The sequence below is a fragment of the Mrakia frigida genome, assembly GCF_051309035.1.
Source record: "Mrakia frigida strain ATCC 22029 unplaced genomic scaffold BDY24scaffold_6, whole genome shotgun sequence".
Classification (NCBI taxonomy): domain Eukaryota; kingdom Fungi; phylum Basidiomycota; class Tremellomycetes; order Cystofilobasidiales; family Mrakiaceae; genus Mrakia; species Mrakia frigida.
Window position 1 is genome coordinate 505082 of NW_027481275.1, and position 18011 is coordinate 523092.

The 18011-nt window shown below is 54.4% G+C and overlaps 8 protein-coding genes across 8 annotated transcripts; 4 read left to right on the forward strand and 4 right to left on the reverse strand.

Moving 5' to 3' along the window:
• Positions 1-137: 137 nt before the first annotated feature.
• Positions 138-2262, forward strand: BDY24DRAFT_439240 (uncharacterized protein; the record flags this gene model as incomplete). Its single annotated transcript, XM_076644430.1, has 10 exons — positions 138-221; positions 318-365; positions 452-470; positions 555-610; positions 710-849; positions 938-1094; positions 1172-1260; positions 1337-1495; positions 1601-1667; positions 1759-2262. 10 exons carry the CDS (start codon positions 138-140, stop codon positions 2134-2136), a joined length of 1197 nt encoding a protein of 398 aa, XP_076499177.1. The 3' UTR covers positions 2137-2262.
• Positions 2263-3293: 1031 nt separating this feature from the next.
• On the forward strand, positions 3294-5325 carry BDY24DRAFT_337283 (triose-phosphate transporter family-domain-containing protein; the record flags this gene model as incomplete). The annotated part of the gene is made up of 10 exons (XM_076637277.1): positions 3294-3352; positions 3454-3478; positions 3644-3701; positions 3804-3819; positions 3904-3993; positions 4063-4151; positions 4218-4234; positions 4315-4733; positions 4820-4942; positions 5070-5325. Coding segments are annotated over 10 exons (1152 nt in total), but the record flags the coding sequence as incomplete, so codon positions are not given.
• A 775-nt stretch (positions 5326-6100) lies between these two features.
• Positions 6101-7101, reverse strand: BDY24DRAFT_252624 (glycoside hydrolase superfamily). The gene is made up of 4 exons (XM_076636792.1): positions 6925-7101; positions 6694-6825; positions 6529-6630; positions 6101-6467 (listed from the first exon to the last, which is right to left on the reverse strand). The coding sequence occupies exons 2-4, from the start codon at positions 6776-6778 to the stop codon at positions 6148-6150; spliced, it is 507 nt and encodes a 168-aa protein (XP_076499179.1). The 5' UTR covers positions 6779-6825; positions 6925-7101; the 3' UTR covers positions 6101-6147.
• Positions 6917-7982, reverse strand: BDY24DRAFT_337377 (glycoside hydrolase superfamily; the record flags this gene model as incomplete). Its single annotated transcript, XM_076637283.1, has 4 exons — positions 6917-7077; positions 7224-7414; positions 7513-7635; positions 7756-7982. The coding sequence occupies 4 exons, from the start codon at positions 7980-7982 to the stop codon at positions 6917-6919; spliced, it is 702 nt and encodes a 233-aa protein (XP_076499180.1).
• A 151-nt stretch (positions 7983-8133) lies between these two features.
• Positions 8134-9632, reverse strand: BDY24DRAFT_252615 (WW domain-containing protein). Its single transcript, XM_076636791.1, has 3 exons — positions 9174-9632; positions 8535-9106; positions 8134-8440 (listed from the first exon to the last, which is right to left on the reverse strand). The coding sequence occupies exons 1-3, from the start codon at positions 9577-9579 to the stop codon at positions 8285-8287; spliced, it is 1134 nt and encodes a 377-aa protein (XP_076499181.1). The 5' UTR covers positions 9580-9632; the 3' UTR covers positions 8134-8284.
• Positions 9633-9655: 23 nt separating this feature from the next.
• Positions 9656-12143, forward strand: GPI16 (GPI-anchor transamidase subunit GPI16). The gene is made up of 9 exons (XM_076639232.1): positions 9656-9856; positions 9935-10109; positions 10192-10316; positions 10412-10666; positions 10750-10944; positions 11005-11064; positions 11150-11344; positions 11466-11811; positions 11921-12143. Exons 1-9 carry the CDS (start codon positions 9682-9684, stop codon positions 12111-12113), a joined length of 1719 nt encoding a protein of 572 aa, XP_076499182.1. The 5' UTR covers positions 9656-9681; the 3' UTR covers positions 12114-12143.
• A 27-nt stretch (positions 12144-12170) lies between these two features.
• NNR2 (NADHX dehydratase) lies at positions 12171-14073 on the reverse strand. The gene is made up of 9 exons (XM_076639233.1): positions 13965-14073; positions 13821-13867; positions 13596-13668; positions 13456-13509; positions 13069-13374; positions 12898-12988; positions 12617-12785; positions 12464-12527; positions 12171-12375 (listed from the first exon to the last, which is right to left on the reverse strand). Exons 1-9 carry the CDS (start codon positions 14019-14021, stop codon positions 12229-12231), a joined length of 1008 nt encoding a protein of 335 aa, XP_076499183.1. The 5' UTR covers positions 14022-14073; the 3' UTR covers positions 12171-12228.
• Positions 14074-14343: 270 nt separating this feature from the next.
• Positions 14344-17981, forward strand: BDY24DRAFT_359249 (uncharacterized protein). The gene is made up of 15 exons (XM_076637842.1): positions 14344-14491; positions 14589-14866; positions 14948-15142; positions 15219-15344; positions 15428-15454; positions 15532-15833; positions 15911-16206; positions 16283-16644; positions 16717-16838; positions 16905-16980; positions 17050-17141; positions 17216-17333; positions 17420-17428; positions 17508-17666; positions 17735-17981. The coding sequence occupies exons 1-15, from the start codon at positions 14368-14370 to the stop codon at positions 17810-17812; spliced, it is 2364 nt and encodes a 787-aa protein (XP_076499184.1). The 5' UTR covers positions 14344-14367; the 3' UTR covers positions 17813-17981.
• Positions 17982-18011: the final 30 nt, after the last annotated feature.

Here is an 18011-nt window from a genome sequence, read left to right on the forward strand (position 1 = left end):
CGGAAAGTTCTGATCACTCGTTTCGACGCCTCCTCAGTCCATCCGACTCTTTTGTCTCTCGGCTCCCTTTTTCGTTCGCTCCCTCTCTTTCAGTCTTCAACTACCACCATCGAGAAGCAAAGAAGACGACAACAAACATGTCCCAGTGCTTCACAGATCCTACGCTTACTCTCTTTGGGACGTCAAGTTTCCTCAGTGCGGGAGAGTCGTTGTTTACGTCGGTTAGTCTTTCGCTTCCGCTTTGAGTCCTCCTCCCTTCCCTTCCCTGTCAGCCGATTACGATGCTGAAAACCTCCACGACCCTTTCCCTCGTTTAGATCAGGGAGACCACCGTCCTACCAGCTCCGATAGTTGTTGAATCATCGGTGATCAGTTCTTTTCTTCGTCTCTCTTTCAGAGGGAGCCAGAGCTGACTTGGTTTTCCTTCGCTCCCTTTTGATCGGGATCCAAGGTTTGCTTCGACACCGCTAGTTCGTAACTGCCTCTCTCTTCAACTTTTCCCCAGCGATTCGACGCGTGCGCTGATTTCTCTTTCTTCGTTCTCCTCTTTCCAGCCGAAAGTCCTTTCGAGTGTACTAGTTATGTAACTTTCACGACAACAGTGCAACCAGTCAGTCGAACGCCACATCCTTCCCAGCCTGTATTTGAGACATGGAACGACGCTAACTTTTCATCGTTCTCTTCCTCCTCGACGTCTCGACCTTCTCAGACGGGCCCGGTGGTTTTCTCGACCATCACTGAGGTCTTGACGGTTCAGTACCAGACGGAGGTCATCACAGTTGCTCCAACCGCCACTCAGTACACAACTAGCTGCACAGCTTCTCCTGATCCTAATACGGTTCCGAGACTGTGAGTCCTTGTTGATCGATCTCTCGACGCGTCGACGTGATGAAGCGACCTGGCTGAACTTCTCTCTCCCCATGTCGAATTCTTGAAGAGGAACTACCACCACTCCGACTCCAACTCCAACTCCGGCTCAGGGAACGACGACTACCCCAGCAGTTGTGATTCCCAGCGCTACGAGCGTCAAAGTCGAGGTCAGCTCGAACCCTGTCACGATCACCAACTCTCGAGGCGACGTCTCGATTTCGGTCGTGAGTTCTCGTTCTATCGCTGGGATATTAAGTTTAAGATGACTCCTTACTGACATCGCTCGTTTCTCCATTCCCAGCGAGTCCAAACCGTCTCTGTCGCCGTCGCCGTCGCTGGAGACGCGGTCACGAACTTGAACGCGTCGTCGTCTTCTTCTACTCCCATCGGGTGCTTATTCCCATGTTTTGCTCATATCTCTCCGTCTTCTCCTCTTACTGATCATCGATCGCTTAATTTACTGCAGACCCATCGTCGGAGGAGTGGTGGGAGGTCTTCTTCTCATCGCGGCGCTCGTTGGATTCTTGATTCGTCGAAAGACCAAGAGGAACAGAATTTCAGCTCGAGATGACGACGACGACGAAGGTTATGGTATCGGCAGGAGGAACTCGGGTCGAGGAGAAAAGTACGTCCGCTTTTTCCTGGCTCTCTGCACCGAGGTTGAAGGGGGTCAACGCGTCTTGGAATCCGAGCTGACTTCGCTCGTCCTTTACTTTGCTTTCTCTCGCAGAATCGAGAGGAAAAGGCTGGACCTAGCTGAGGAGGACCTGTCTCCTGGTCGTCTTGAGCCTTTCACCGTTCGTCCGTCTTCCTGCTAGCGATCTTTCTCGACGAAGCTCGACGAGCGCGTTCCTGACTCGCTCCTCTCGACCGTTTCGCTTTCTACAGTACACCGACGCCTCAACCTCGGTTCCGTACCACCCTGATCAGCAACAACAGCAACAGCAACCTCAACGACACCTTTCAAACGCGTCTGGTCCTTCCTCCTCCGTCTACTCGAGCGATCACGGACCCCTCCACCCTTACCCTCAGAGCGACCAAAGTCAATCTCCTCCTCCCTCCCTCACTTCTGCTCAAGCCAAAGCTCTCGAGGCTCATCGAAGTCGAAGCGCTCAAAGCCCTCCTGGCACGGGAGCGTCGGGATCAGGAGGAGGGGAAGGTCCGTCGCTCTTCAGAGAGGACGAGGAGGAGGTCGTTGTTCATCAGGATGCCGGACCGATGAGGGTTGATTTGCCTCCTGTTTACGACGATAGGTCGGGAGCTTAGCTATGGAAGGAGAGTGTTGATTTGGGTTCGTTTCTCGCGTCGCGATTCTTTTCGTTCTGGGTTCTCTCGTTTCGGTCGACGATTCAGGGTCGGTTTGGCTACTTTTTGTATAAAGATGTAATGCTTAAAGCCTCCCCGTTGGCTTTGTATTCGAGGTCTACCGCAATTCCCATCGAGAGGAGATGCGAAACGTGCAGGGAGGAGAGGAGACGCGGACTGATTTGCTCCCGATGACGATTCCCTTAGCGAAGGTGAAACGAGATAATAGATAGAGGTATACAGTGGACCCAGGTGAAGTGTAAGTGGCCAAAACTAGGGTAGGGAAGGGGTCCCAGGAAGACGACGGAGGAGGGAGCCGCGACGGAGGTTGACGAGTTCGACGGTCTTTTGACGGAGATGCGGCTGTTTTTCGACATGGACTTTCGAGCAACTGAGCGAAAACCAGAGGTCAGAAAAGATGACCAAGTGGCGCTTAGCGAAAAAGAGAAGAAGAGGCGCAAGCTGCAAGAGGAGAGAAGGGACTCGAGCTCGAAATGGAGGTGTTGACGCCAACGCCGACCTTCCTTCCCCTCTCCCCCATCTCCTCCCTCTCCTCTCCTCCTACGATTTGCTTTCTCTGAGGATCGAGGATGTCGACAACTTCACCACCAATAGCGACGTCGACTCTGATCCCTTTAGAAGACGCCAGCTCTCTCTCCTTCCCCCCATCGCCCTCCTCCTCTTCGAATCCCTTCGACGACCCTTCTTCTTCCTCTTCTTCCTCCACGGCCCTCCCTCTGAACCACATAGGCCCAGTCTCAGCGACCTCAACAACAGCTTACGAACCTGCTGTTCTCGCTCGAACTACTCTCGGCAACGGAAACGGGAAGCATCCTGAACGAGGGGCAGGAGGAGGTCCAAGAGTTTCTGGCGAGCTCGCGAAGGAGGAAGGGAACGACCCTCGTCGCCGTCTCTCCCAGGATTCGGACGAGGACGACGAAGCCTGGGATGATTGGGGGAACGGAGACGATGCTGCTGCTAGCAAGGAGAAGCTCAGTGATGGGAGAGGAAGCAACAGCAGGGAGCATCGCGAGCTGGACCGGGAGATTCAGCTGCTGGAGGATCAGGATGCTGAGGACGCTGCAGCTGGAGGGAGTGCTGAGATTTGGGATCAGAAGCTCAAGAAGGCTCTCTATTGGAGGCATGTACTGGTGACGGGGATCTTTGTCATTCTCTGGTGAGTCCTTTCTTGCTTGCAGAAGGTCGAGCTCATCCTCTTCGAGAAGGACGAAGCGTTGAGCTCAGAGCTTAATTCGTTGTCCGTTTTCTTTTCTCCAGGTACGCGTTCTCGACCTGTATATCGGTGAGTCGAGCCTTTCAACTCATCTGAGACAGGTAGGATGAGAGTATGCGAGCTGAAGGAATCGAGGGAGCGAAAGGGGAGCTCGGAAGAAGGGGACGAGACGAATCAAGCTCAAGCTCACCTCGAACGTTCGCTTCTTCGCCTTTGTTTCTTTCTGTTATCCAGCTCTACAACAAATGGGTCTTTGGTCCCAAGTACTTCGGATTCCCTTTCCCCATGTTCAGTGAGTCCTCCTGCCCCGCTCGATGGCCTCGGAGAGCGAGAGAAGGAACGAGGGAGCTGAGCTCGAGTCTAAGCTGACCTTCGTTTCCTTCCTCTCCTTCAGTGACCTTCTGCCAGATGTGAGAGCTTCTTCGTTGTTATCTCTACGCGAAGCGAGACTTCCTTCTGACTCTTGGTACTGAGTTATCTTCGTGGCAACGCAGGATCGTCCAATTCTTCCTCGCGTCCATCGTTCGGTACTCGATGCCTGATCGATTCAAACCGCCTTGCAACCCCAACCTTAGGGACTACGGGTGAGCAAAAGCCTACCCATCTCCTTCTGAGATCTCTGTGTTCTGACTCGAATCGTCTTGTCCTACCAGTCTTCGAGTCACACCGACAGGAGTCAGCACGGCTCTCGACATCGGACTCTCGAATCTCAGTCTCAAAACTATCACTCTTTCCCTCTACAGTGAGTTCAGATCCTCTACCTCATAGATTTATACTCGAAGTTTACTCAGCTTTCTCCTTTTCGCAGCCATGTGCAAATCCTCCGTGAGCAAAGAGCCTGATTCTTGCTCGATGGAATCGCCGAGACGCGTCCTGACTTTCTCCTCTCCCTCTCATCCTCCCAGACCCTCATCTTCGTCCTCATCTTCGCCTTCGCCTTCCGTCTGGAAGCCTACTCCATTCGACTCGTCGGAGTCATCGGTCTCATCACCGCCGGGGTCTTCCTCATGGCCTACAACACGACCGCCGTCTCGATCCCAGGAACGATCATGGTCTTCACCGCCTCGGCTCTAGGAGGTCTTCGTTGGGCTCTCACTCACTCGCTCATGATCAAAGAGGAGCTCGGAATGACCAACCCTTTCGCCACCATCTTCTGGATCACACCTTTGATGGGCTTGACGCTGGCGATCGTCAGCATGGCGACGGACGGATGGGGAAACGTCTTTGGTTCGGAATTCTTTGCGGATGGAAGAGCGTTAGAGACGATCGCTTTGATCATCTTCCCTGGAGTGCTGGCGTTTTCGATGGTTGCTTGCGAGTACTAGTGAGTCTGTAAAGTCGTGTTTTTCGTCCGAAGGCGAAGAGGCTCGAAGCTGATCCCTCTTATCGACTCCCGTCCTCTCCTCTCAGCATCATCCAACGAGCTGGAATCGTTCCTCTGAGTGTAGCTGGAGTATTCAAGGAGGTCACCACCATCAGTATCGCTTCCTGGGCATTCGGAGACGAGCTCACACCGATCAACTTCGTTGGTGAGTTTGCTCTCTCTCTCTCTGGAGTCGGCTCTCGACGCGTCGCCCGAACTGACAGCTTCCTTCCTTCCCCCGCAGGTCTCTTCGTTACGATGATCGGTTCGTACCTCCCTCTTCTAAGCTCACGGAAGAGTCTGTATTGATCTAGTTGCTCTTTTTCCAGGTATCGGCTTCTTCACCCACCACAAATACCAAAAATCGATGAACGAACCGCTCGACGCTCACGGTCGAGCTCTTCCTCGTTCCACCGAGGACGACGAGTCTCATCCTCTAACATCGATGGGAGAAAGGACATCACGCGATGGAGCAGCATCTACGCCGACGTCTGGAGGATTCTGGAGCTTCCTCTCCGTGAGCATCGATCTCTTTCTTCCTCCCCGTCGATGAACGAAGAGCTGACTGTCGTTCTCCTTTTTCTCTTCCCCTGCCCTGCAGCCATCTCCAAAACCCAACCACGAATCCGTTCCCTACGAACCTATCACTGTCTTCGCAGACGACGAACCTGGAGTGGCAGCAGCGGATACAGCGGCGGGCGAGAGTGTGAGAGGGAGGTACGAACGGGGAGCAGTGGAAGACCGAAATCGATAGGGTTGTTCATTTCGAGGGCTCCCTTGGTGCCTAACTTGTGCGTCTGTAGACTTATCATAGAAGCTGGTATCGTTCCGCATTCGCTCCTCGACACGAGAAAGAGAGAACTGCTTCTGAGGTCGACTGACGGGTTCGTCAAGTTCATGAGAGAAAGCAGAGTCGGAGACCCGAGCAAATCTAAGTTCCAAGATGATATCTATCCATATTATCTAGTAACAGCGAGATCAAGAAAGCAAAAGAGAAAGAACGGTCGTGAGAACAACGGCGAAACCGACAAACGAACCGCTCGTCGTCCGACTCCCTCCTCCCCAGGGATACGAGTAAGGCGCTCCTCCACTTCCTCCTCCTCCACTACCGCCAGATCCAGAAGTCTCGGGAGCTGTGTAGTTGAAGCCTGCGTCGATGCAGCCTCCCTCGAGGATGGGGAAGACGAGGGTCGTCGGGTCGGAGAGGTTCGAAGGGATGTAGCCGTTCTCGAGGCCGTACTGGAGGTGAAGAGGTTGATTAGTCGATTTAGAAAGGATTGAACGAGGATTTGTAAGAAATGGTACACACTTGATAGCTCCAAGTATCGATGTCGTCTGTAAGAACGAAGGAAACGGACTGTCAACGGTCGCGTCCTCATTTCTCCTTCCACCTCTTCTCAAACTCACACTGCGTCTTCCACGTCCAGTAGTACCACCCTCTCGACGGCTGATTCAACCCGTTCGGCGAGTAGGCAGCCAGCTGCGCTTCGAACAGCGTCCGGAACCAGGTTCGTTTCTCACGGGTGAGGCCTCCGCTCGAGGTTCCCGTCCAGTTGGGAGGAGACCCAGATTCGAGAGACCACTCTCCAACGACGATGGGAGCGATGCGTGAGGTTGTCGACTTGAGGATTCGGGACATGTTGCAGATGTTTTGGAGGATCTCTTGGCGAGGAAGGTTCTGGTAGGGGGCGAAGGCTGGAAGGAACGAGGGAAGGGAGTGAGAGATGAGAAGAGGCGAGGAGAAGAAAGGACGAACCGTAGTACTGATGCGTATCCAGCTGAAGCCAGTCGGGCGAGGACGAGGAGGTATCGGAGAGTGGGTCGTAACCAGACCAGTAGTTTGGTCCCCAGAAGGCGTCTGAGAAAAGGACGAGATCAGAGAAGGAACGACGCGTATCGATTCTCGAAGTGTTTGACTAACCGTGGATGACGACCTCGACGTCCGAAACAGCTGCATCGAGAATGATTTGGGAGGCTTCAGTGTAGAACTGCTTGAGCCTCGCCATCGTGAAGTTGGTTCCGTCGAGTCGCGGCTCGTTCAAAACGGAAATGCCTGAAGCGAAGAAAGAAAGGGTTCGACGCGTTAACTCCTGGACCGATCTTGATCGGACCTACATAGAATCAAGTATGAAGGTCTGAAAAGCTCACTCACCAGACACGACTCCTCCGTAACGCTCCTGAGTAAACTCAGCAGTGAAGTTCCTCAAAACAGCCAACGTCCTGTCGACGTTGCTGCTGTTCGCCTCAAACCTCACAGGGCCCGTCAGGCCCGAGTTATCCTGGCCGTTCTGACTCCCAGGCGCTCCTGCCAAACGCAACCCAAAACGCAAACAAAACGAAGATAAGCGAAAAAGTCAGCCCTCGACGCGTTTCCGTCCCTCCCTCCGTCCTTCTCCCCCGCCCCCTTCTTCTCCCACCACCCAAACCAGAGACAAAACTGAAAACACTCACCATGCAACCCAATCAAAACCTTCAACCCAACCTCCCTCGCCCACTCCACCGCTCTGATCAAGTACGGAAACTGCCCTCCAACGTAGGGCTCGTACTCGAGACGATCCACAGCCCAGTACCCCACTGGTATCCTCACAGCGTTCAGACCGGCAGCTTTCATCTGAACAAAATCGTCCCGAGTAAAGAAGGACCTGCGATGAGGAAAATTTGAAGGAAGAAACCGTCATAATGAGCTCTCGCCCGCGATCGGCGTCCTTTTCACCGACCTTGAGAACATTAGAGGACTCACTCCCAGTGGTTTTGGAGGCGAGAAAGAGCTGCTTCTTTGCCTAGAGCAGCAGTAAGGGACCATTCGTCTGGAAGGGAAGCTCCGTTACGACCTCCTCCTACGTTGAAGACGGAGGGAGTAATCCTTGGAGACGAAGGAAGGAGGGGGAGGAAGAGAGGTCAGCTTGAGCTCTCCTTCCTTCTCCTCTTTTTGTTCTTTCTCATCGCCACTTGTTCCTCCCTGAAAATCACAAGCTCTACTCACCAAGACTCCAAAACCAACCATCCTCCCAGATTCACTCCTCTCACGACCTCGAGGGAGGAGGTGTTGGCGAGGAAGGAAGAAGTGGAGGTCGAATCGTCGAGCTCGAGCGACGACCGTTTCGCTGGTGGGGATGCGAAGGGCGAGGAGGAGACGATCGGGAGGAGGAGGAGAAGGGAGAGGAGAGGAAGGAAGACTCTGAGGAAGAGCTTCGGAGAGGCATGGTTCATTCGAAGGTTGGGGTGAGCGTTGGGAGGAGGAGAGAGAGGAGGCCAAGAGGAAGAGGAGGAGGAGGAGGGCTGAGCGCTGAGCTTTCGAGGTCGGAATCGTCGGTGGTGACCGTTCGTTCAGAAGTGGTGACAGAAAGAGAAAAATCTGTCAATTCCGAGGCAGGGAGACAGAGGCTACTACTTATCGAGTGGCCGAGATCTCGAAGAAAGAAAAGGACGATCAAGATCGGCGACACGAGGTTGTAAAACGAAGACGTTGCTGGGTTCGAAGGTGAATTCTGCAAGAGATTGAAGTGACCATCCTACGAGCGAAGCCAACTGTTCCTCTGAGTCTTCTTGGCTGAAGGAAAGCGAAAAGAAGAAGGACGAGGGAGATGATCAGCGATCGAAACACGACGAGCTCGACGAGTCCAAAGCGACGCTCGCGACTCACCTTCCTTCTTCTCCTTGAAGCGATTCTGATTCGACAAAAGCAGCACAAGAAAGCGAGCAGATCAGTCCCAGCTCTCTTTCTCAATCGAAAAAAACAACTCCCAAAGAGATCAAACTCACCACATCCGCCTTGCTCAACTTCTTCCTCTTCCCACCTCCCTCCTCCTCCGCCCTCTGCCTCTCATGCTCCTCCTCCCTCTCCCTCTCCCACGCCTCCTGATCAAAGAACGCTCCGTTTTGCCTCTTAGCCCTGTTGTACTCGCTCAGATGATCAGGCGTATGGTTCGGATCCGAATCGAACCGTCCCGTCCGTTGATTGAATCTCGCCGTCGAGGTGTAGGACGCGTTGGGGTTCAGAGGGTTGTAGGAAGGTGGGAGGAGGTGGGAGAGTCCTGGATCGATGCCTCCGTACGAGGAGGTGGAGGGTGGTTGGTGGTGCTGGGATGTTGAGGAGGCGGAACCGTAGGAGAAGGGGGTGGAGGAGGAGGAGGGTTGCTGGCGCTGAGGAGGGTAGGAGGAAGAGGAGGATTGGCCGGGAAGGGTGGTTGCTGACGGGTCCCAGACAGGGGATTCGCCTCCTCCCCTCCTCCCTGTGTTTGGGGTAGGGCTAGGTTGGGAGGGAGGAGGTTTGGGATCGACGAGAGGGTTGGTCCAGGTCGTCTCCATAGTAAGACCATTGTAGAAGTAGTACACTTCGAAGCGCAAGAGGACAAAGTCAGTCGAGCTCTTCAGAGACGAGAGAAGCTTCAAACTACTCACTGTTCTGAGCAGGAGACCATACGGCTTGCCAGGCGTGAGGAGGTTGAGCAGGTTGCGAAGAGGAGGAGGAGGAAGGAGGTTGAGCTTGTCCTTCTCCTCCCGCTCCAGCTTCAGCAGCTGCTATGGCTCGACTGATGGCATCCTCCACTTCCTCAGCCGTTTTGGGAGGAGCGGAAGCAGATTCGGGAGCTGGGGCATCCTCGTTGTCCGAATCCTGAGCGTCCTCGACTGTTGCTGGACGACCTTTGGAGGAGGAAGAAGGAGCAGGAGGAGGGAGAGGCTCGGACGATTCGACGTCTTCTTTGGCGGCTTCTTCGACTTGTTCTTGCTGAGCAGGAGGGGAGGAAGGGATCTCTGGAGGTGTCTCTGCTGAGGAGGAGTCTACTGGACTGGCGGGAGCTGACATTGTCGAAGGGAGGAAGGAGTTGGAGGTGAAAGAGCGAAACGAGGTTCGATCCCCTTCTCTTTTGACTCTCAGCCATCATCTCGTCTTCGTAGAGAGGCAAAAATGCTTCCCCTATCACTCCTCGCCCTACTACTCGTCCAGCCTCTGGTATCCGTTGCGACTTCCTCTCCCTCTACGACGATCGAGACGTTCGACGAGCATCTTCACGTTCGACCTCTTCTCGACGGAAAGGTCAACGCTCGTTTCTCCTTTGTGACCCACTCTTCAAATCCTCAAAGTCTGTACATGTTTAGCGCTGTAGAGCTGAATGAATCGAATCGCTCGTTACTGACCTCGCCCGTTTCCTCCCTCTCAGCCCATCACTCTCTGTCCCCTGCTCCTCTGCTCGCCCTGCTCCGAGCCCATCAAGCGGACGGCTTTGAGCTCGCCTTGACCGCTGGATCGTGGGATCACTCAAGATGGGGATATCCCTTGGGACAAACAGGTGGAACGGGCGCAGAACTTTGGGCTTGGATGGGAGAAGGAGAAGAGTCAGTCCGTTCAGCTCGACCCTTCCTTCTCTCGAGCTCAAGCTGACACGTCGATGGCCTTCCCTTCTCCTCTTCTCCTCAGCCCGGACGACAGACACAACGCTCTTCTCCATTCCGTCTCAGGTCTCTTCTGTGCTTCTCTAGGTCAGGCCTTGACCAACAGCTTCACCACTCGACCTTACATTCCTCATCTCACATCTCCTCTCGGTTCGTCGTCCTGCTTCTCTCTCTCTCGCCTCCTCCCATCGCCGTCCATCTTTCCGAGCTCATTCTTTCGTTCCACCTCTACTCTTATCACTCAGACCCATCACCCTACCACTCGACCTCCCCACCTTCCTCCCTCTGCACCGAAAACCTCACTCCCTTCCTCAAACTCCTGCCCTCCAAAGGTCGTTCAGGAATCTCAGCCCTCCTCAAAAGTCATCGAGTCTTCGAGGGCAACTGGCACTCCATGAGCGTCAAGGTTCGACGAGAGGAAGACGGAGGGATCAGAACCGAGCTTGGGTTCGAAGTGGTTTGGGATCTGGTTGGAAGGAAGAAGGTTGGAGGGTTGACGAGTGAGTCTTTCTCGAGTTGAAGTCACGGAGTCGCGTCGAGATTTAACGTCGACCTTTTTTCGCTCCTCGTTCTGTGGTGGTAGACCTCTCGCTCCAAAAGATCTTCAAGAGCTCTCTTCCTGCACCCTTCCCTCCTGCTTCGTCGTCGTTCTTGACTCTGGACCTTCCGGAGTGGCAAGGCGAGGAGGGGAAGGACTTCAGCCTCAGTCATTCGCTCAACTTTGTGACGCGAGCGAGGACTGGAGGAGTCGATAGCATCACTTGGGATCTGAAAGCAGGTCAGTCAAGACCGCGTATTACGTTTTTTTCTCTCTGGCTGAACCTTTTCCTTTCTTCAGTCGGCCAATCCTTCGACTTCAACCTTCAACACACCGACTCGACCTCGTTCTTCGTCTTCCGTGAGTCTCCCAACCCATCACCCGCCTCCACTTTGTCTTCCTCACGTCCAAATGAAGCTCACACGATTCTGTCCCCGTTCTCCAGCCAAATCTTACCCCCTCCCACCTCTCTCGATCCACCGAACCCTCCTCGGATCCTCCCAAACCTCCGGAGCCTTCCTCACCCTCCTCACCAACGCCTCTCCCTTCCCTCGTCAAGCAGTTCTCATGGAGGAATGGCCCTGGTGGGTCGGAGCCTGGTTGGGAGAACGATCGGTTTCTGTTGATGGAGTCGAGAGAGGTGAGCCTTCGCGTCGCGTCTCTTGGAGCCTCCTCTCCTCTTCGTTCGTTCTGACCTCGATTCCTTGTCTCCCAACCTCCCCGTTCCACCCTTCTCCCAACCCCCCTCCCACTTCTACCAGATGACCTCCTCCCCACCCTCTCCTACACCCCCTCCCTCCCTCACACCCGTCCCACCACCCTCCTCACCCATCTCAACCTCCCCGCCAACTCAACCGTTCGGATCCACACCCCCTTCCTCAAACAGTTCCTCCAGTACAACGAGCATCTCCCCGATGCGTCCAGAGGGTTCGAACTCTGGGCAGCGGTCCTGTTCCCCCTTCCCTCCTCGGACGACAACGAGGCCGTGCTCGTCCCTTCCAAGATCTACACGACCAACCTGCTCGTGGATCTGGCGGTACCGGATTTCTCCATGCCGTACAACGTTATTATTATGACTTCAACGGTTGTTGCGCTGTTCTTTGGGAGGTGAGTTTCTTTGTGGGGCTGAGCTTGAGGAGACGAGGAGGAAGGAAGGAAGGGAGGGAGGACGAGGCTGACTTTTCGACGCGTTTTTTTTTTTTTTTTTTGTTGGCAGCATCTTCAACCCTTTGACTCGACGGCTGATGGCTGTGCGAGTGGAAGGAGGGAGTGTGGTGGGGAGGATCGAAGGGGAGGATTGGGAGGCTCAGGCGGTTGAGGTTGAGGTCGAGGGGGAGAAGATGGACGCGTCGAGTTCGACGCCGACGGACAAGGCGAACCTGGACGAGTTGGGGAAACCTTCGCTTTGAGAAATCTTTTGGATATATCTGTACTTGGGCTCTCTCAGCAGGAGAAAGTAAGGCTCTGTTGGTCGTTAGAGTTCATCCACAAAGATCGAAAGCTTAACTCCTCATGTACGTAAATCTACTCCTTCTTCCCCTCCCCCTCCTCCCCAAGCACACTCTCGAATGCGTTTCCCACCTCGAGCATGACGTCCGAGGTCTGCATCGACCGTCCGTGCTTCTTGAAAGCGAGTCGGGAGGCTTCTCGAGTGACGGAGGAGGCGGCGTACTGATTTCGACGAAGGAGGGAGGAGCGAAGGTCAGTTCGTAGTCGAGTTCAACGCGTCGACGGGTGGTAGCAGGAGAGAGCAACTCACAGCAGCCAGAACAGCCAAAGGAGGGATCTCCTGATCCTCCGATGGAGGTGTGGGAGTCACGTCGCTGCGAGAAGAAAGGAAACGGGGCGAGGCGAGACGCGTCGAACGAGATCAGCTCTATGAAGGAGACGAGCGACACGGAGAAGAGCTCACTTGTAGTCCCCCTCTCCCCACATCCCAGCCCAGCCAGCGAGGACTCCTACGGCTCCAGAGAGGATGTCTCCTTGACCTCCGCAGCGTTTGAGTCCTCCTTCGACTTCGTTCGTGAGCGTGAGAGGTCTGGAGTCGAGGAAGGGGACGGGTCGACCGTTGGAGATGATGTCTGCAGAAGAAGAGCAGAACGAGAGGAGGCAATAGAGTGTGAAGTGATGAGAGGGAAAAGTTAGTCCTCAGACTTGGAGGAGAGCTGAAGAATGAGAGGAAGAGAGACACACCCGTCGCGCCCTTCTGCAGCACAGTGACGTTTCCCAGAGATGAAGCTAAGAGATGGCACATCTCTTCAAGTGATGTTTTCGGATCAATTCCCTTTGTTGAGTCAAACGAAAAGAACGAAGTCGGATCAGTCTTCTGCTCGGAAAGAACTCGACGACGCGTTTCGAACTCACCATCTTCTCGCACAACCTCTTGTTCTCCATCACGTTGGGAGTCAAAATAGCCTTCTCGTATCCCTTGATAAGACTTGGATCCTCAGTGACCATCCAAAGCCCATCAGCATCGAGGACGACCCATTTCCCAAGTTCCTTCGCGACGGCGAGGCAATCTCTTCCAAACCCCTGCATGGCGTCGTCGCGACCTAGACCAGGACCGATGACGAGGCAGTGCAGACGAGAGATGAGGGCTTTGAGGGTTTCGTGAGTTGGAGGGGAGGAAGAGTCGAGGATGGTGTGGACAATGAGATCGGGGGAGTAGGTCTGAACGAGGAAGGTCGAGGAAGAAGGAGAGATGAGATTCAGCTGAACTCCTGGCTCTGAAGGTGAGAAACAGACACCTACCTTGATTACGGCTCCAGCTTTGGGCTCGCAGATGACATGGGCGAGGTCGGCTCCCTACGAGAGAGAGGAAAGGGAGGACGAGGGAGACGTCAGGACAGTGGATCAGCCGCGAGAAGACATTTGAGAGACGGTTAACTCACGATCTTCATTGCAGCGAGCGAGGAGAAGTAGGGAGCTCCAGTGTAGTCCGCTGAACCTCCGACTACACCGATCCTAGTAGGGGAGAAACGAAAGGAGATGGTGGCTCGAAGGTCAGCTCGTCGAGAGGGGAAGGTCGCCCTTGTCCTCCGTCCGTTCTTGTCCTCGTTCCTTCCCAAAAGCGTGTGCTTTTTTTTACCCATGCCATCGAGATCTCAAAAACTAACCGTCCTGCTTGACCTTTGTGGAGTTTAGATGAGAGCGGTGGGATGAACTGCGAGAAAGAGAAAGGAAGGAGGAAGGAGGGGGAGTCTGTCAGCTTGAGTGAGATCGATCACCTCCTCGTTCGCCTTCTTTTGATGTCAACTCACCTTCTTCGCTTGAGAGATGAGGGACTGATGAGTCGAGGAGGAAGATAAGGATACCATCTTGACAAGTCGCGAGATTCTAGAGAAATGAATGATGGAGAGGAGATGACGGTTCAGAGGGAAGGAGCGAATGGTGAGCTCGACCGTCCTTCTTTCGCCTGAAACGAGCTTCCCTGGCAGCTACGACGTCTCGAAAAAAGCAAGTTTTCGAGCCTCGGAATGTAGCTCTTTATAATCTGGAACACCCAACTTTGTCAAAGTGAAAAAAATACTGCTGTTTCAACCGTAATTTCGAGCCCCTTCGAAGCACTCGTCGTCACCGGACTCCTCCTCGATCTCGCTTTTCTTCCCTCCCTCCCTCTTCCTTCTCCCTAACCCCCACCACCCACCCCCAATCCCACAAACCATGTCCACTGAACGATCTCCTCTCCTTCCTACCCACGTCCAACCTTCTCAGGAAACAGTCGACGAGACCCGAAAGACCGCCTTCTCCCTCGCCTCTGCTGTAGGAGCCCTGAAAGCAGGGAAGCGTGCGTCCTCCCTTCTCCCTCGTCCCCATCTCGCCACCTTTTCTTCTTTTTTTTACTGATCCTTGTTCCTCTCCTTCTCCTTCTCTTTCTCTCGCAGTTCCATCTCACGATCAGATCGACAAGCTCCTCAGCGCCGCCCTCGACAGCGACATCCTCTCCCTCTCGATCTCTGGCCGAACCGGTCGTCTCTCGGAGGAGGGAGCTCGAGTCGTCAAGTCTCTCAGGGAGGTCATCTCAGCCATCCGAACCGTAGGAGAGCAGAAGAACGGAGACGACAAGATCCAGGAGACCCTCTGGTCGCTCTCTCAGGTCGAAGTTCCCTCGCCTCCATCCCGTCTTGACGTCTCAACTTCATCCACCATTCCTTCTCGAAAGGTCCGTCCTCTTCCTCTTCCTTCCTTCTCAACTTACCTAGAGCTGACTTTCTCTCTCCTCTTTCTTCTCTATCCTCACCAGGAACTCGACGCCGACTCTCGAGCCCTTCTCTCGTCGCTCCAGAAGATATTCACCCTCGCCCTCACTTCCTCGGAGTTCCGAAAAGTCATCAACCAGGCCATCCAGGTCTCAGCTTCCATCCTCGCCGACGCCAGTGGAAAGATCGCCGAGAACGCTTCCGCTATCGAGAAAAAGGCCAGGGAAACCGAGGGAGAGGTGAGCTCGAGCTGCTTCACTTCGAGCGAGAGACGCGGCTGATCCTCTTCCTCTTCTTCCTTCTTCTTCCTCCCAGGACAAACCTCTCGATATCGAGTCCACCAAGAAGAAGGGAAAGAAGGTCGCCAAGGGTCTCACTAGCGGTCGAATCCAGGGAGAGGCTAAGGAGGAAGTTTTCAACCAGTTCGAGGGACTTTCTAAGGTTCGTCTCGTTTCGATCCGCCGGATCTTCTGGACTCCTCTTTGACTGACTTTAACCTCTGACTTCTCTTTCCAACCCTTCAGTACTTCGAGGACAAGGTATCTGGAGACGTGAGTATCTCGATGCTTCGATGAGAGAGCTCCTGGAACGACGCGCTGACCCCAGCTCGTCCTTTCCTCTTCCTCAGGACGAGATCAAGGATCAACTCTTCGAGAAGCTCAAGGCCGTCGTCGTTGACGTCCAATCGAACAAGGACTACCAGTCTTCCATCGACACCATCCTCAAGCTCGTCAAGAAGTACGGATCCAAGGCCGAGCAGATCGTCGAGGCCGCTGGAGAGAAGGTCGCAGACGAGGCAGATCAGTCGGATCTTCAGAACGCCCTCGGAAACACCAAGGAGATCATCGAGTCCTTCGCTTCTGGAGAGTCTCTCGATCCCGTCCTCGACGCTGCGAAGAGCTTGAAGGAGGATGTTGAGAAGGATGACCGGTGAGCCGATTCGCCGCGTTCGAAGTTTCGACGCGTCAAGAGCTGATTCCCTTTTTGTTCGTCGTTGATCTCTTCAGAGTCTCCCAGTTCTTCAACGATCTCGGAAACTTCCTGGAGGCTTCCCTCAAGGTCGAAGGCTACGTCACCTCCCAGCGGGCCTACAGGCGATCGTCCGAACTTTGGGAGCGAGGACAGAAGCTCGCCACCGAGAACGCACGATACAAGAAGGACATCCAGGACCTCTCCTCCTCCCTCTCCTCCTTCTCCGAGGCTCTCGCCGACGACCCAGCTACCTCCGAGCTCGCCTACAAGCTCGAGGACTTCGCCGCCGAGTTGACTCACGCCGGAAAGAGTGGAATCAACGCCCTCAAGGGTAAGTTCAGCCGTTTCGTTCCCTTCGTCGCTACAAAGGGTGTTGACCGTTTCTCGTTTTCGTTCTTTTCCTGCAGCCGAGAGCTCGGGTCTCTACCGAGATGTCGTCGACGTCGTGATCCCTCGACTGGTCGCTCTCGTCAAGGAGATTCCTCTCCCTCGAACCGAGTTCACCTCTGCCGACGTAGACTTCGCGGTCGACGACCTCAGGATCGAATCCGCCTCCTTCATCCCCGACTCGATTCGAATAATCCAGCACAACGACCTCTCGCTCACTCAAGGATACGCCGCTTACGCCGCGGACTATGATGGCAGTCTCCGAGTCCGAGTCGATGGACTTCGATTCAACGCCCGAGACATCTCGTACTGGGTTCACAAGAAGAACGGTCTCCTCAACTTCGAGGACGAGGGACTTCTCGCCGTCTCGTTCGACAACAAGGCGAGTTCTCTCGACCCCCCTTTTCTTTCCCCCTCGAAGCGCGACTGACTTCGGTTTCCTTTCGCTCCGCAGGGAATCTCCTTCGACATCGAGTTGGAGAACGCTTCGGAGGCCGATAGGGAGTCGTTCTTCGTCGTCAAGTCGGTCAACGTCGACATCTCGGATCTCGAGTACGCCATCTCTCGAAACAAGAGGTGAGCTTCTTTTTTCCCTCTCTTCTTCTCCCTCGAGTCCGATGCTGACCTCTCTTTGTCTCGCAGCTGGCTTCTCTGGCTCGCATCGGGAACCGTCAGCGGTCTCATCAAGAAGACCTTGAAGCACTCGCTCGAGAGCCAGGTGCGTTCTTCTTTCCCATTCCGCACTAGACTATCTCGCTCTTTGCTGACTCTTCTTCTTGCTTCTCAGATCGCCTCTTACCTCCGAGACGCCGACCTCGAGCTCTACGGACTCCAGAACCGAGCCATCGCTGCTACCAACGCTAAGCCTACCGCTCTCAAGTTCGTTCATCTCCACCGGCCCCGTCTCTTCCGCTCCTCCCTGACCCTCCTTCTTCTCTTTTTCGAACTTGTAGCTACGTCAAGGCCGTCTTCTCTCCTTCGCTCTTCTCCGGTTCTAGCAGCTCGAAGCTCACCCAGAAGGGAGTCGTCACCAAGGGACGACGAGGAGAATGGGTTCTCGCTGTCGGAATCGTTCGTCTCTCCTCCGCTCTCTGCTTCTCTTTTCTCGGACTTCGACTGACTTTCAGTCTTCCGTCTCACTAATCTTTTATCAACAGGACGACCAGGTACGTCTCCGTCTCATCGACCGATCGCCAGACCTGCCAGAAGTCTGACGCGTCGTTCTCTTGCCTCTTCTCCTCACAGATCTTCAAGGGAAAGGCTGGACCCTCCGACGCTCACGCCAAGCGATCCGGTGCCATCAAGAAGGTCGAGGAAGCCTCCGACCGAGCTGGATCTGCCGCCAACGCTGCGAAGTACACTGGAAACGGCCTTAAGATCGATGCTGAAAGGGAGGCGTCGAAGGTTCGTTGTTTCTTCTCACTTTCCTCGTCTCCTCCCCCCAAACGCTGACGATTCATTCCTTCTTTCAGCTCGGTCTCACCGTCAAGAAGACCGCTCAAGAGGAGGCTCGAAAGGACGGCTGGAGGTCTGAGCTCTTCGATATCTAAGGATTCGAACGAACAACGACTCTGCCTTTCCCTTTTCTCTCTCTGTCATATCTCCTCGAACACTCTCTCTCGTCTCTTCTCCATCTATCTTTTTTTGTAGCCTAGCTGTTTCTTCTTGTTGCTTTTCTTTTTAATGAACCAAACACGATTCGACATGAGTTTCTTCTCACCTTCTGTTCTCCCACGTTTTGACGATCCC

Coding starts and splice junctions, on each gene's coding strand:
- NNR2 (XM_076639233.1), bottom strand. CDS start 14,021: ATGGTATCCTTATCTTCCTCCTCGACTCATCAGTCCCTCATCTCTCAA. Junction 13,669..13,820: donor CACAAAGGTCAAGCAGGACG/GTTAGTTTTTGA, acceptor CTCCCCTACTAG/GATCGGTGTAGTCGGAGGTT. Junction 12,376..12,463: donor CTTTGGCTGTTCTGGCTGCT/GTGAGTTGCTCT, acceptor CGTCGAAATCAG/TACGCCGCCTCCTCCGTCAC.
- BDY24DRAFT_252624 (XM_076636792.1), bottom strand. CDS start 6,778: ATGGCGAGGCTCAAGCAGTTCTACACTGAAGCCTCCCAAATCATTCTC. Junction 6,631..6,693: donor CGTCGAGGTCGTCATCCACG/GTTAGTCAAACA, acceptor TCCTTTTCTCAG/ACGCCTTCTGGGGACCAAAC. Junction 6,468..6,528: donor GGATACGCATCAGTACTACG/GTTCGTCCTTTC, acceptor CGTTCCTTCCAG/CCTTCGCCCCCTACCAGAAC.
- BDY24DRAFT_252615 (XM_076636791.1), bottom strand. CDS start 9,579: ATGTCAGCTCCCGCCAGTCCAGTAGACTCCTCCTCAGCAGAGACACCT. Junction 9,107..9,173: donor ATGGTCTCCTGCTCAGAACA/GTGAGTAGTTTG, acceptor TGCGCTTCGAAG/TGTACTACTTCTACAATGGT. Junction 8,441..8,534: donor AGTTGAGCAAGGCGGATGTG/GTGAGTTTGATC, acceptor TTGTCGAATCAG/AATCGCTTCAAGGAGAAGAA.
- BDY24DRAFT_359249 (XM_076637842.1), top strand. CDS start 14,368: ATGTCCACTGAACGATCTCCTCTCCTTCCTACCCACGTCCAACCTTCT. Junction 14,867..14,947: donor CCACCATTCCTTCTCGAAAG/GTCCGTCCTCTT, acceptor TATCCTCACCAG/GAACTCGACGCCGACTCTCG. Junction 17,142..17,215: donor GCTAAGCCTACCGCTCTCAA/GTTCGTTCATCT, acceptor TCGAACTTGTAG/CTACGTCAAGGCCGTCTTCT.
- GPI16 (XM_076639232.1), top strand. CDS start 9,682: ATGCTTCCCCTATCACTCCTCGCCCTACTACTCGTCCAGCCTCTGGTA. Junction 10,317..10,411: donor TCATCTCACATCTCCTCTCG/GTTCGTCGTCCT, acceptor CTTATCACTCAG/ACCCATCACCCTACCACTCG. Junction 10,945..11,004: donor CACTTGGGATCTGAAAGCAG/GTCAGTCAAGAC, acceptor TCCTTTCTTCAG/TCGGCCAATCCTTCGACTTC.